Consider the following 16,663-nt stretch of genomic DNA (forward strand, 5'->3'; position numbering starts at 1 on the left):
GGGAGATAAGGAAATAACTGAAGAACTTAATAAGTACTTTGTGTCAGTCTTCACAGTGGAAGACATGAGTAGTATGCCAACAATTAGGGAGAGCCAGGGGGCAGAGTTGAGTACGGTAGGCATTACAAAAGAGAAAGTGCTAGAAAAGCTAAAGGGTCTAAAAATTGATAAATCTCCTGGCCCCGATGGGCTACATCCTAGAGTTCTGAGGGAGGTGGCTGAGGAAATAGCAGAGGCTTTGGTCGTGATTTTTCAAAAGTCACTGGAGTCAGGGAAAGTCCCAGATGATTGGAAAATTGCTGTTGTAACTCCCTTGTTGAAGAAAGGATCAAGGCAAATGATCGAAAATTATAGGCCAATTAGTCTAACCTCGGTAGTTGGTAAAATTCTAGAATCCATTGTCAAGGATGAGATTTCTAAATTCCTGGAAGTGCAGGGTCAGATTAAAACAAGTCAGCATGGTTTTAGTAAGGGGAGGTCGTGCCTGACAAACCTGTTAGAATTCTTTGAAGAGGTAACAAGTATGTTAGACCAGGGAAACCCAGTAGATGTTATCTATGTAGACTTCCAAAAGGCCTTTGATACAGTGCCTCACGGGAGGCTGCTGAGCAAGGTGAGGGCCTATGGTGTTCGAGGTGAGCTACTGGCTTGGATTGAGGATTGGCTGTCTGACAGAAGGCAGAGAGTTGGGATAAAAGGCTCTTTTTCGGAATGGCAACCGGTGACAAGTGGTGTCCCGCAGGGTTTGGTGTTGGGGCCACAAATGTTCACCTGATATATTAATGATCTGGATGAAGGGACTGGGGGCATTCTGGCGAAGTTTGCTGATGATACGAAGAAAGGTGGACAGGCAGGTAGTACTGAGGAGGTGGGGAAGCTGCAGAAAGATTTAGACAGTTTAGGAGAGTGGTCCAGGAAATGGCTGATGAAATTCAATGTGAGTAAATGTGAGGTTTTGAATTTTGGAAAAAAGAATACACGCATGGACTATTTTCTAAACGGTGAGAAAATTCGCAAGTCAGAGGTGCAAAGGGGTCTGGGAGTGTTGGTCCAGGATTCTCTAATGGTTAACTTGCAGGTAGAGTCCGTAATTAAGAAAGCGAATGTAATGTTGTCGTTTATCTCAAGAGGGTTGGAATATAAAAGCAGCGATGTGCTTCTGAGGCTTTAGAAGGCTCTAGTTAGGCCCCATTTAGAATACTGTGTCCAATTTTGGGCCCCACAGCTCAGGAAGGACATACTAGCCCTGGAGCGTGTCTAGCGGAGATTCACACGGATGATCCCAATGGTAGGTTTAACGTATGATGAACGGCTAAGGATCCTGGGATTGTACTCATTAGAGTTTAGAAGGTTGAGGGGAGATCTAATAGAAACTTACAAGATAATGTATGGTTTAGAAGGGGTGGATGCTAGGAAGTTGTTTCCATTAGGCGGGGAGACTAGGACCCGTGGGCACAGCCTTAAAATTAGAGGGGGTAAATTTAAAACTGAAATGACACGACATTTCTTCAGCCAGAGAGTGGTGGGCTTGTGGAATTCATTGCCACAGAGTGCAGTGGAGGCCAGGACGTTGGATGCCTTCAAGGCAGAGATCGACAAATTCTTGATCTCAAAAGGAATCAAGGGCTACGGAGAGAGTGCAGGGAAGTGGTGCTGAAATGCCCATCAGCCATGATTTAAATGGCGGAGTGGACCTGTTGGGCCGAATGGCCTTACTTCCACTCCTATCTGCCACACAACACGATGGAAGTTGTTCTCAATGTGAAGGCGAGGCTTCATCTCCACAAGGACTGTGCAATGCTCACTCTGACCGATACTGCCATGGACAGATGCAACTGCAGCAGGCAGATTAGTAAGGATGAGGTCAAGTATGTTTTTCACTCTTGTTGATTTTCTCGCCACCAGCTGCAGACCCAGTCTAGTAGCTATGTCCTTTAGGACCTGACCAAATCGATCACTAGTAATGCTGCTGAGCCACTCTTGTTCAACATTGAGGAATACTGATTCATTAGCTGAGGGAGGACAGTATGTGGCATTCAGCAAGAAGTTTCCTTTCCCATGTTTAACTTGAAGCCATGAGACTTCTTGGGGTCCAGAGTCACTGTTGAGGACCCCTAGAGAAACTCCCTCCGGACTGTATACCACTGTGCCATTCCCTCTGCTGGGTCTGTCCTGCCAGTGAGATAGGACATGTCCAGGAAGGGTCACCAGACCCAATACGTTAACTTTGTTTTCTTGCCTCCACGGATGCTGCCAGACCTGCTGAGCTTTTCCAGCAACTTTGTTTTTGTTCCTGATTTATGGTATCCGCAGTTCTTTCGGTTTTTATGGTGATGGTGGTGTCTGGGACATTGTTTGTAAGGATTGATTCTGTGAATATGACTGTGCCAGGCTGTTGCTTGACTAGACTGAGAGACAGCTCTGCCAACTTTTCCATTAACCCCCAGATGTTAGTGAAGGGGACTTTGCATGGTCGACAGGGCTGTTTCTGCAGTTGTCTTTTCCAGTGCATAGGTCAATGCAAGGTGACACTGGTGACACGTCCGGTTTCATTTCTTTGAGTCTTTGTAGCTGAAGGGCCTAGTCCCAAAACGTCAGCTTTCTTGCTGCTCTGATGCTGCTTGCTCGGCTGTGTTTATCCAGCTCGATACTTTGTTATCTAAGATTCTGCAGCATCTGCAATTCCTACTACCTCTGATACAACTGAGTGGCTTGGTAGGCCATTTCAGAGGGCAGTTGAGAGTCAACCACATTGCTGTGGGTCTCCAGTCACATGTAGGCCAGATCAGATGAGGGTGGCAGGTTTCCTCCACTGAAGGACATTAGTGAACCAGATGGGTTTTTCCCGACAAACAGAATGTCAGCTGGCTTCCTGGATAAATAGTCTAGCGATAATACCACTAGGCCATCTCCTACCCCCTGCCCCGCTTCCTTTCCATTAACAGTATCAAAAGAAAAGAATATAAAATGAAATAAACAAAACTATATACTGAAAACACAAATTCTAAGATTTTTAAACACACTGTGAAAATATAAATCCAAAGAAAAAGAGCAGTTTTTTTTGTGTAGTACCCAAAACAAACTCCTGATACAGTACCCCAAAATATATCTTGCACAATGCCAAAAAACACCATTTTCACAGTACACACATCAGAGACCTTGTCTCAAATATTTTGGTAGGTTTAGGCCATTTGTGACTTTAATTTACAGATTGAAACTGTAGATAGCTGCATCCTGGAGCTATTTAATACCTGATATTAAACTTACACAGTTTTAAGTAACCTCTTCAGGGTTTTATCCCAAGATCTGAGACTAACACCAGCTCTTCACTCTGTCCTTCCGTTCTCGGAAGCACTGACCTAAAGAACCAGTTTCATCCAAGGACTTTGCAGGTATGCTCAAAACTCTAAAGTAAAACGAAAATAAATCTGTGTGTCACTAAGTTATGCGAGATTCCCTTATACTTAAAATAAACAAGTTCTAGAAATCTCTAACAAACCTTGAAACCCATTATTTTCCTTACTGGGTTGCAAAACAACCTGAAGTATACAAAAATCCATTAGTGATGCACAAAACCTATTCATTCTAAACCTAGGCCTCAGAAACTGTTTTTGAAAAAAATCACCATGTCTACAAAAATATTTACAAGTTACTAATTAACTTCGGATTTACAGAAAAGCTACATATTGCCAACACAAAAACCAAAAACCCAAATTTATGATAAATTATGTTAAAAATATGTATAAATCTAACAGTTTACATCATAATATCAGCCTACTCCGCTCCAGGCATAAATAGGGTGGTAGACAAAAATGAGACCCATTAGGACCAATACTATCCTATACTGCCTCTCGAAATTACTTTGCAAATTATTTTGTAAATGTTATTTCAAGACATAAAATCTTAATTCTACTTTTGTACTAATATAAAATTGAATTGTACCATGATTCAACTAACTATAAAAGATAAAATCATGCACCTTTTTTTATAAATTAGTTAACTTTTAGTGATCTAATTCAATTAAAATTATCATTGAACATGTAGTTTTAGCAAAATAGTTATCAAATGTTATGTTTTCATGCATGCTTCTAATTCTGAGTTTTGCATGTGAGAGCACAATCTCTGCAATGCCTGTTTCCCTGAGATGATAGATGTCGCCAGGCATCCAAGTGATTTGTAGACGTGTAATCTGATTCAGTTAGCAATTATAAACATTCAAGCTTTGCTTTCACAGTTCATGGTGTAGTTTGAACCCTTCAGTTAGATTACTGCTTTGTAATAATTTTTAGTAGTGATTTGAGTGCACTGTCAAATCCTATCAGTGGCAGGGGCCTGAACATGCACCTATTTTGTTAATAAATGAAATTGATGGATTCCTTTTTCCTTTGGTGTTTTAAGCAAGGTAAGTATACTTTTGTCACATAGGTAATCTGTTTACATTAAAAGGAATTAAAGGTCAACATATTCTATTGTTTGAAATGACACTGACACTAGAGCTCAGAGTTACTGAACTGATGTTAACCGGGATTTAGATGGATCAACATCTTTTTTATCTAGAATGCAATTAAGACTTCAGTATTTTCTGTTTACTCTCAGGGAAGAATTTTGTGATGCAGCTTGAACATTGGAAATTGTCAGTGAAGTAACTGGTAAAGAGTTAAAGATTCACAGAACCATGACCAAACACACACTTAAAAGTTAACTTAAAGCTTCAACACAGACATTGTAAACATAATAGTTTTGTAGTTCTGTGCTGTGCATTTTGTGTATTGCCAGCTGACTGCCCTGCAGACTGGTTTTAAGGATTAATCACTGACTATTGAACAAATCTGTCTGATTCGTCCATTTCCCCTAGTGCTGTTATAATTGTTTCCCTTTGTGCTTGCTAATTTTGTCAGATTGTGCCTCTGAGGTATTTGGTCACCAAACAAAATGTGATAATCTTGTCAGTAAGTTGTGTAAGTGTGGGTGGAAGAGGTTCTGACACACATTGTACAAGAAGCTGGGGTCTGCACTGCCACTATTTTCACTAGGCTCAGTCCTTACACTCTAAGCAGAAAAATGAGGTTACTACTTCAGTCAAACTGACATTTAAAATTTACCCACAGATGTGACACAATTAAAAAATGGACCTCATTTTCTGACCAAAACCGTTATCACATCTGACCAAGCTTGTGTCTGTTGGCCCCTTTAACTCATATATGCCGTGTTTTTTTTCTACAAATTGCCTATTGTTCTGCTATGGTCAGAATGAAGAAGTTTATTTTGATTTCCCTCAGTCCAACTTCACTGTTTATTTATGACCTTCTCATCCGAATTTTTGATTTTCCGTGTGCAGTTGAATTCTTCAACGTAGTGAGCAGTTTCCTAAAATTAGTGTTCTTAATCGGTTCACAATCTTGAAATTTTCAATCAAAACATCTTTGAAACTCTTCTGATGAGAGCAAAAGCAATTTCTACAAATGTTCTTGTGCCTAAATTTCATAATATCCACTCTTTATTTGCAATAACTTAGGGGGGCATCTTTAGAATCTAATGCTATCTGGTCCAGATGCTAAATCTCTTCATCACACTCAAGTATAATCAATAATTCCTGTTTCATGGATTGTTACATTTTTCCTTTATTGTCAAGGAGACTCCATGATGTGTACAAAAGCTGAAAATATTTTACTATTCCTGAGTAACCCTTTATCCTGGATGAAAGCATCCATGTTTTACATACTGTCTGTTTCTCCTCTGGTTTTCCGAAAGCACCACGAGCCAAAAGATTCACTGCCTATAGTGCTGGCATAAGTTGCCCTCTTTAGCGAGCTCTAGGCCCAAAGTAGAGTTAATAATTAGACAGGCAATGTGTTTTATAGCCCAACCACAAGACATTTTTCCCCCTCAATTCTTGTGGAATTTTTGATTTGTCAGATTTCATTGTTAGATTATAGTGATCTCCATAATAAAGGATACTTTTGCTTCAACATATTTATACTATAAGCAAAACCCTTACCTTTGTATAAAAAAATCATAAGGCTGTCTCATTTGTTTCAAGTGTGAACAAAATTTTAGGTAAATCCCAATATGTCACTTTCTTAAAATCCCTCCAAAGTCCCACCACACTTTAATTTGCAAATTTCTCCTGTACTATAGGCCTTTCCACAATATTGATTTCTAACTCAAAAATTTTAAGAAATTTACCTTGTCTTTATCCTGCCACTGGCAGCATCAGATTCAGCTACTGGAGCCTTAATCCCACCCTAATATCCCCTATTTCTCTCTTCACATTTAAAAATTCTTCAAAATTCAAGTTGTTGTTTCAACTTTTTTTTCTACTTTGTGAAATACATTCCACCACTAAGGTGCTATATAACTGTAATTTCCAGTTATTCGCAAGTGATCAGCAAGATGAAATGTACTAGAATCAGCGTCATTTTGCCTTTTGCTAATCCGGAAGCATAGATAGGCTAAGCTTTTTTTTATCGCACAACCGCAGTTGGGTCAACTTTCGTCATTTCCCTGGTGTAGTCTTGATGGCATAGAGTGGACAACAGTTCCAGATAGCTGTGCCTTTCCTTGATGGGGTGGCATAGTAGCTCAGTGGTTAGCACTGCTGCCTCACAGCACCAGGGACCTGGGTTCAATTCTAGCCTCAGGCAACTGCCTGTGTGGGGTTTGCACATTCTCCCTGTGTCTGCATGGGTTTCCTCCACGTGCTCCTGTTTCCTCCCACAGTCTGAAGATGTGCAGATTAGGTGGATTGGCCGTGCTAAATTGCCCATAGTGCTCAGGGATGTGTGGATTAAGTGGGACACTCTGAGGTTCATTGTGGACTTGTTGGGCCAAAAGGCGTGTTTCCACACTGTAGGGATTCTATGACAGAAATAACTTTGGGGGCATGCATTCTTGAGTTATATTTTAATTATGTATGCAGTTTATGGCAAATGAGAAACAAGTGGAAATGTCAAATAATTATTTCTGTAGTCATTAAAATAAAACCAAAATGCTGTGGGTGCAGGAAATGTGAAATAAAAGTGCTGGGGAGCTCTCTGCAGCTCTGGCAGCATCTGTGGAGATAAACAGGCTTAATGGCCTAGTGCCTCAGTGGTTAGTGCTGCTGCCTTGTAGCACCAGGGACCTGGATTCAATTCCACCCTTAGGTGACTGTCTGTATGGAGTTTACACTTTCTGTGTCTGTGTCAGTGTAGATTTCTTCCGCTTGCTCCGATTTCCTCCCACAGTCCAAAGGTGGCTATGACGTGGAGGTGCCAGTGTCAGACTGGAGTGTCTTCACCTGTCAAAGGAGCAGCACTCCAAAAGCTTGTGATTTCAAATACACCTGTTGGACCCTAACATTATGTTGTGTAGATTTAGACTAAAGGTGTGCAGACAAGGTGGATTAGCTTTGGAGAAATGCAGGGTTACAAGGATGGGGTGGGTCTGGGTGGAATGCTGTTCAGACATTTGTGGTGAACTCATTGAACTGAATGGCATGCTTCCGCACTGTAGCGATTCTTTAATATTTTAAGCCAAATATGGGTAATTCAAAACTGTAGAGAGAACTGGTCTATATTCTGTTATTAACACTGCACTGGACCTATCTCACTTTGCTACAAACATTAATATTACTATTCATTGCCTTTTGTTCTTATCTCTAACCTCCCTTGCCCTCTAATCTCCCTGACCTTCCTTCTGTTCAACTTGCTCTTCCCCACCTTTCTCTACAGTATAACATCCATCACTTATCCCCCTCTTCGGTCCCAAAGAAATGTCATGTTGGACTCAAAATATTAACTCTGGTCCCACAGATACTACCAGACCTGCTGAGTTTTTTCAGCACTTTCTATCTTTCATTTTTATGTTCACTGTCTATGTTTCAATCTTTGCAACTTTAAGCACAACCTTTACAGCATATAAACTAGCATATAATAACGTTAAGTAAACTGAATTGATTTTGATGTCATTTTTTTCCTATTTAGCCTTACACATTGAAAGATTATAAGAGTCTAAAACAGGATGTAAAACTTGGAGGTTTGGGACCAGACTATAAGTCTGCTCCAGAAAAGGCAAGTGCTTTCAGTGTTTGTGTGCATATTTGAGATAGGTCAGGGGGTTAGTTGGAATGGAGCAGGAAGTTATCCAAATGTTTCCCAGTGCAATCTGGAGATTTCCAACTCTAGTTCAAATATGGAGGACTGATAATGTAATTGTATTATAACTTCCATTTTAACTTGTAGCCTGAGCAAGAAACCAGAGGTGCTTTTCCTAACAGTAAACCTACTGGGAACAACAGCCAGGGACAGAGAAGGTCCAGCCATATTTGTGCTTTGTTTTAGTCTCCTTGTGTGCTTGGAGAAGTAGGTGTGTTCCTAAATGCCTCACAAGGAAACCTCAGGTCCCTCTTCCCTTTTAGAAGATGTTTCCCATTATAAGATATTTCTGTTTCTGGAACCTTCTTATGTTGGCACATATTTCTGTTAGGTACCATTGGTTGACTTCCTGCTGTTCCTCAAGTTCAGAGTCCAGCAGTTCCTGCTAGGTGTGGATGGGAATGTGGTCTTGCATCAATTCTCTCTATGATGTTATGTAGAATAACATGATACCTGGTTTCTCTAATGATGCTGGGCATATTGTACAAAACACAATGTCAGGAACAAATTGCAAATATTGAAAATGGAAAAGTGGCAACCCAGCCTTTGTGCCTTCCATAGAAACATAGAAGATTGAAGCAGGAGTAGGCCATTCAACCACTTAAGCCTCTCTGCCATTCAATATCATCATGACCGATCATTGAGCGCAACACTCTAATCCTGCCCTTCCCACCCGTCCCCAACCACACTCTCCCTTTTCCTTTGATCTCTTTTAGCCACAAAAGCTACCTTCTTATACCTATATCTACCGCCTTCTTGAAAATAATAATGTTTTGGCCTCAACCAGTTTCTCTTATGAATTCTACATGTTCACCACTCTCAGGGTGAAGAAATTACACCTTGTTTGGTCCTTAGCATTTACACCTGATTCTTAACTATAATTCAGGACTCCCCCACCATCAGGAACATCCTTCATGCATCTAATCTGTCTAGTTCTATGAGAATTCAACGGCTTTCTATGAGATCCCCTGCAACTCTTCTAATCTCCAGTCAATACAATCCAACTGACTCAATTTCTCATCATCTGTCAGTCCTACCATTCCAAAATTGATATGGTAAACATTCCTGCATTCCTTCTATAGCAAGAACAGCCTTCCTCAAATAAGGAGACCAAAACTGCACATAATCTAGGTGTAGCTTCACAATGTCCTATATATTTGCAGTCTGTTAACCAACTTTATTTTTGTCTTAAAACACTATACCCAATCACATGTGCTTTAATTTCACACATTAATCTCTGAAGTGAGGCTTTATTGAAAGCCTTTTGAAAGTTCAAATAAACCATATCCACTGGCTCCTCCTGATCAAGCCTACTGGTTGCACCCTCAAAGAATTCTAGTAGATTTGTCAAGAATGATTTCCCTTTTGTACAACCATGCTGACTGTCTGATTCTGCCTTTTCTGACTGCAATTGAAGGAGTATTTTTAAATCTTTTTTCCTTAGCATATTCATAGAACCTGTTATAGTTCTTACATTCCCTGCAAACTGCCTGTCAAATTTATTTTCCTCTTCTTAATTAATCCCTTGGTCCTTCTTTGCTGTCTTCTAATCTGCTTTCAGCCCTCAAGTATATTGTCTTTTCTTGCCAATTTACATGTGTCTTTTTTGCATCTAATACTATCTCAAATTTCCCATTGTTTGGCCATGGTTCTCTTTGCACACTTTCACCAAACACGTATAGACAGTTTTTGTAGTTCATGCATTCGTACTTTGAATGTTTACTATTTTCTATCCAGTCATTCCTTTCAGTAATATTTCCCAATCCACCATCGCTATCACAGCTCTTCCTTCAGCCAGAGACAAGTTTATTTTTCTATTTCACTTCTGTAGTTGATATTTGTTTTGTGCCTTTGTCTTTTCAGGCAGAGAAAATGAAACGACAAAAAGAATATGCAACATACATTAAAAGCCACAACATGAAAGCAGGCTCCAAATCATCCTCATCTCAGCTTAAACCATGTCCAGGCATTGAAAACAAAACAACAATTTCACGGAGGAAATTGGTGTGTAAAAATGAAAAGCGAGCAATGTTGTATTTCCCTCTTAACAATGTATGTTAATTGATTTGTGGTAACAGTGTTATGAAAATAATACTTTGCAATTAAAGTAGCAATAAAAAAGCCACAAAAACACATAAAACACTAAAGTGCAATTAATTTTTGTAAGCTGGATCTCAAAATACATACTAAGCCACTGCATCTGACAGTTTTTTTTTAATGTCCTGAGAATTTCTGTTTGATTAATGCTGTAGACAAGATGGCAGATCATTTACACCCATGTACTTTCAGTGCTCGAAAGTGGCATCCAGAGACATGCATACTTCTGGATGAATTTTTCCAGATGATATCTGGGTAAGGGCATCAACTTAGGCATGCAGTGAATTGCCAGTGGGAATTTGCAAGGCAGACAGTTCAAAATAATCTCAGAAGATGACCACCATCAAATGCTGATTTGACGTCAGGGTGCCATTTGGAGCTCAACGCTTCAGCCACTACTCCATGGAGATGTTAACTTAATTCCTCCATGACAGAACTAATGTATGATTTCACACCTGCATTATCTCTGCCCCTTGTCCTATCTAAAGTCCACTTGCACTCATTGCCTCACTATGCAAAGATCTGCCTCTTGCTATCTGCCTTATTACATGCAGTATTGGTACCAAAGCTGGCAACTGCAAGCATGAATCTCATATTGGTACATCTCCATCATTTCTGATCTTTTGCTGTTCCTTCATTTGGTTTCTTAATTGCACTTCTTTGGTATCTGAAAGCAGAAAATAACGAGGGTACATTTGTGATATGGAAAGGTTTAGTGGGTTCATGCCTATCTGCAGATTACAATCAGAAGAAAGTATTGGGTGATGGGCTCATTGTTGGGGCATTTCATGTGATTAATGAAAAATAAGATGTGGAATGATGATAATTGGTAAAGAATGAAAGGACAGGTACCAGGTTTCTCATGTTACTAAACAAAATTGCACTGGAAGCAAGCTTTCCTGTAGTTGCAGAAGGTATCCCTGACTGGTTTACAGGATTAACTAAGGCTAAACTAATAGAATTGGCAAAGGACTTGAAGATTTCATTTTCTACAAAATATAAGAAGGTACAGATAACTGAATGTAGAGCTGGATGAACACAGCAGGCCAAGCAGCATCTTAGGACCACAAAAGATGACGTTTCAGGCCCAGACCTTCATCAGAAAAGGGGAAGGGGGAGAGGGGGAGGCAGATGAAGATGTATAGAGGAGAAGATAGGTGGAGAGGAGACAGACAAGTTAAAGAGGTGGGGATGGAGCCAGTAAAGGTGAGTATAGGTGGGGAGATAGGGAGGGGATAGATCAGTCCAGGGAGGATGGACAGGTCAAAGGGGCGGGATGAGATTAGTAGGTAGGAGAAGGCGATGGTGATAATGCCGACAATGCATTGAACATCTGTGGAATAATTACGTACTATGACTCGAACACATGTTTTACGAACAATTGAATAATGTATTATTTGCAAAATATTATGAAGGCCTTGGGATTATTCAGAAAAATCAGATCAGATTTGAAACATTAGCTGTGTTCCTCACTCCGCAAATGCTGATAGACCTGCTGAGTTTCTCTAGCATTTTTTGTTTTTATTACATTGGGCTAGGTTTTGAACCAATCGTCTCTGGAAATGTATAAAATCTAACTGAGAAGGGAATTTCAAAAGCTGTCCTAATTTTAATAATTCTGTTACCCATTTTATTATATTTTACCTTGTGTTGTCTTGCATGTCTGTTTTAACCTCTAAACCATGTGACTTATTACTGTTAGAATGATATATAAATAGACCTGCAGACAAATCTAATCGCCCAGCAAATTAATGTACTTTGTAAACATCATCTTGAACTTTAGAATCTCATAATATGGAAAAAAACTCAGTGACCACCTGTTCTGGCTCTTTGGAAGAGGTAGCCAGTTAATCTCACTCCCCTTAAATAAAAGTAGAAAGTGCTGTAAGTAACCAGTGGAGTTCTGATGAATGGTCAGGGACCTTAAGCGTTTACTGTGTTTCTCTAAGCAGCTAACACCTGACCTAGTGAGTTATCGCATTTTCTGTTTCTATGTCAGATTTCCAGAGCATACCATATCTTCTTTCTCCCTTAGTTCCATTTCCTGGCTCTTTCCTCACAGTCCTGAAATTTGATATCTTTCAAGTTTGAAAGTTATTATTGAGGCTGCTTCCTCCATGCACATTCCACCAACTTATGATTTTAATCTGTCTGAAGTAATTTTTTGCTAACTTTCCATATTTCAGCTGAAAATCTATTCTGCACTTCAGTTTGGATAATAAAACGTTCTTGTAAGGAGAGCCTGTAGTATTTCCATTTCACTTCACAATTAAAGAAAGGTTTCAACTAAAAATAGCAAAATATGTTGCAAAATGAATTTATTCCTACAACTGCTGTGGCCGGAGTCTGCACTTCAGGCATCATGATATAGATGCTGTAGGGATACTAGTAATTAGCAATGTTGCTTGACCACATTTTTGGAAGATGCTTCCATGGATGTAACCGTTGTCTTTCTTCTGCCATCTCCAGGCCATGTCAAGTCTCAGAAATCAATTTTAAAACAAGTCTCCCTTGAAAATTGATCATGACAGTAAATGATGCCCATTGTAAAACTCTGTTTTGCATCCAAAATACAACGAATCAGCTATACATTTAGATAAAACTTATCCTGTTTCTCTATGTACTACCCTAGGCGTTGGAATATGCTAGAAACATCCAGAAACCAAAGCCACTTGCAGCTAAACCTGGGGATGCCAATGAGAAATCGGAAAGGAGTGAGTTCCCTGAACATGGTCAATATGTACAACTGGACCCCTCCCACAATAATCTTCTTGCGATGCTACAGCAGCGACATGAAAAGGAGAAGCAAATTGTGGCAGGATTCACAGCAATGCATGTGAGCTGATGATAAGCAAATTTGTATTTCAAGTGGAATGTCAAACATTGCATGAATCAAACAAGAGAAACTATAGCATAATAGTATGCTATACATTGTATAATTTATAAAACAATTACATATTGTCATGACATACACGATTTCACTATTGGAATTTAGTAAATGATGTGCTCACAGCAGTTGTGATTGAGAAAATAGTGCAAAATTATTTGTAAAATATTTTGCAGTTTGTTGTTTCAGGATTTCAAACTATTTACGGAAGGGATAATAATTTATCTTTATTATTGGATTTTAATTGAATGGACTAAGAGAGTCATTCAAATTTGACTTAATTTTTTTTATTCTTATTTTTGAAGCTTTCTTTCTCACCAGAATTAAACTGATGCTTGTATCCTGCCGTCTTGTAACTCCATATAAGTAAACTGTCTATTTGAGAGACAGACTCTGTATATAAGTGTGGTATCGAAGGAAACTACTTATGGCCCAAAAGTTGATTCAATATTGAAGAAATATTGGGAATTCTCAATATTGAGGGCTTAGTCCAACTGATTGTGAATTTAAATGTATAAATATTCTAAAATTCACATACCTTTACCAATGATTTTGTACTTCAGTAATGGCTTAGCATGTACCTTTGAGACTAAGAGTTCTCTTACAACCCCATTTAAAAAATAATTTTAAAGGCAATATTAAGAACTCAAAGACAGAGGTTATCATGGTTTTACATTATCATCAGCCTCAAAGTTTGATTTCATTCGACAACTGCATGAGAATTATTGAAGCCATTGCACAGTATTTCTTACCTGACATCGTGTTTTAAGAGTCTCTGAAAAGAACATGTCATGTAATTTTGCCATCTACAATTAAAATATTTTAATATTAATATATTTAATATAAATATCTATTAATATTTATTAATTAGAAATTAGACATTTCTAGGGTTTCGGTACAGGATTAAAGAAGTGGAACTAATTGCATGCCTCTTTTAAAGAGCCAGACCATGAATGGTGGACCAAATGGCCTTTACCCGTGCTGTCTGATTTTACAAATCTATAATGTACTATAAAAAACCACTAAATATGGCTAGAAGCTTCTATATAAAGTAAATTACCCCAGAAGATTATTTTAAATACTTTGTCATTTTCATTTACGTGAGTCCATAATCTTCTTTGTGATTGATCTTAATATTGATAAAGACAAAGCATACCAAGTAGATGTCACAAACAAATAGTGATGGAGGCAAAGCAATTTGTTGGATAGCAACTGAACTCAGGTAACATTAAATGAGATATCAGAATGCTCATTATATCTGACATCCATTCTGCCTGTTCTTGAAATGCACATATGTACAACAGCAAGTTTGGTATTACCATTTGATTTTATTTTTAAAGTGGAAGGTCAACTTGAAATTTATCTTGAAATTTACAGGTATCTATTTTCCTTTATTTACCAATTTTAATGTAAACATATACCTGAATATATAAGTTTTGCTTGTGCTTTACTTATATTTTTGATTCAAAATAGTGAGCAATAATGTTGAACCCTAGTGTTTGAACTAGTTCAGTGCAAACAAGGGTAACCAACTGACTTTAATATTTCCAAATTACTGTTGTAGGACTTCCTGACACTCATTATTTTATTGCACATATTTTTAAAATATTTCATTTATTACCAAATGCTGCTAAAATGTACCATCTAATTGAATTATATATCATACTGTTTCTTGTAATACACAGCTTCCTACTGATTAGCTCAAATATATCAGTTCCTTGAGTTGAAAATTATTCCCTTTGCCCTTCTAAGCAGTCAGAAATTGAGGAACATAATTGAGTCTGATGTAAGCAGACAGCATCTACAGGGCAGCTGAGGCTATACTACCAGAACAAAATTGTTTTTACTTTGTTAATCACATAATATCACTATGTAATATATATAATAAAATATGCACTTACAGGAATATTACTTTCCTATTATGTATTAAATGTAGCATCAGCTGTTTTTGTCCGCCATGTGATATGTATAACCTGTTTAAAAAAAATACTAAATGCCATTTGGATGTGTCTTTAAGTTTCAATTGTTAAACCCTGTCTAATTTCGAAATGTTCAATTTCCAACAGAATATACACTTGATCTGCAAGATGCCAGTCTGTTGAAGTATTTTGTCCTCTTTGGCTATCCATGCATATATTTATAAATTGAATGCAGAAGGTGATTCGTAGTCTGTTTTCGTGCCACTCTGAAACTGAGCATTAAACCAAACAAGAATGCAACTTTGATTTTGTTTTCCCTTTTCTACTTTCAACTTTTAGTCAAGCCTCAAATTTCTTGTCCATAGCAGCCCAGCCCAGAACTCAACACACATAGTCATAAACATAAATTCACCCAATGTGAAGGAGCACAAGGATCCCAGTATAATTCCTCAAAAGTGTATTATTTTACCCAAAGCATTTCAGTTCAATGATTTCATTTCACATGAATTTTTGTGGTAGTTCAGATTTAATTTTTTTTAAATGTGCCTTCATAATGGGAAAAAGACAACATTGTTGATTCAAACCAATGGAAGATGACACATTTCAGGAGAGGACAGCATGACCACTATGGTGTGGTCCCCTGATATTCATTTGTATTCCACATTATACAATGAATGAAAGTAACAGATTCTGATGCAAAATACATGTGGGAAAATACTTCTAACTTGTAATGACAAATGTTATTGAAAGTCCAAGGAAAATCATCTTGCATTTTTAGATGTGTAGTTCACTTAACATTTACATGTGAAATTTCAGTGTTCCCAACTTTCTTTCCAGGACTTGTTGAAAATGATCCACAAAATCTTTTAAATGAACTGACTAAATTCAATTTTAATTTTATTCATTTCCAAGGATGTATTTATTTCCTGCTCACTGCTTAATAGTTCTGAAGTGTACCAGGAAGGACTAATATTTAGAAAAAAAATATTTTTATGGAGCATTTGTAATTGCACATTTTCATTTTTTTATTTTATTTTGTGCATGCTACTTGTGAATAATGATGCAGTAATCAAAATGTGTGTCCCCTCATAGTGTAAAATTGATGTAATTACAATAAAATTCACCAAATTTCTAACTGATTCTTAGTATATTGTTATTAATAGTGAAGCATTTAGACTGCTGCAAATGACATAAATTTTGGTTAAATTATGATGTGATTTGCAATGTAATTTGTAAGATATTTCCATGCTGATTCTATTAAGCATTTGTAATAGCGTCAGAAGCAACAGGAGCTGAGAGGATTTAGGGTTTAAGACCCCTGAAGGTACAGTAACCATAGGGAGGTTTGTAGGTTTACAATGAATGACAAACCATATTCGCTTTTTATTACATTGATTGATTCTGTATTTTTTTGATAATAAAGTACATATCTTGCAAGTTATCCATATTTCTATAAATTGCAAACCTATGATTTCCTTTTATTCTAAAGTTGAAGCAACTGATTTTTCTTCATTTAACTTGTAATTGTTTCTTGATTCTTTTGAGAAAATTCACTGTCACTAATCTCAGCTGTAAAATCTTACCAGTGTAAAAAAAATTGCCCATTGAAAATGTCTGTATTTCTT

The 16,663-nt window shown here is 37.9% G+C and overlaps 1 protein-coding gene across 2 annotated transcripts in view; it reads left to right on the forward strand.

Annotated features, from left to right (window-relative positions):
• jhy (junctional cadherin complex regulator) overlaps positions 1-16,120 on the forward strand; it is an 84,119-nt gene extending 67,999 nt beyond the window's left edge. Inside the window, exons 7-9 of one of the 2 annotated variants that reach the window (XM_059639075.1) lie at positions 7,965-8,055; positions 10,003-10,139; positions 12,865-16,120. In XM_059639075.1, coding sequence (XP_059495058.1) covers positions 7,965-8,055; positions 10,003-10,139; positions 12,865-13,077 — 441 coding nt within the window. In that variant the 3' untranslated portion in view covers positions 13,078-16,120. Of the gene's footprint in view, positions 1-7,964; positions 8,056-10,002; positions 10,188-12,864 lie in introns of both variants that reach the window. The other variant, XM_059639074.1, reaches the window with a different exon arrangement.
• The last annotated feature ends 543 nt before the right edge of the window (positions 16,121-16,663 follow it).

This window comes from Stegostoma tigrinum, chromosome 32 (genome assembly GCF_030684315.1).
Source record: "Stegostoma tigrinum isolate sSteTig4 chromosome 32, sSteTig4.hap1, whole genome shotgun sequence".
NCBI lineage: Eukaryota > Metazoa > Chordata > Chondrichthyes > Orectolobiformes > Stegostomatidae > Stegostoma > Stegostoma tigrinum.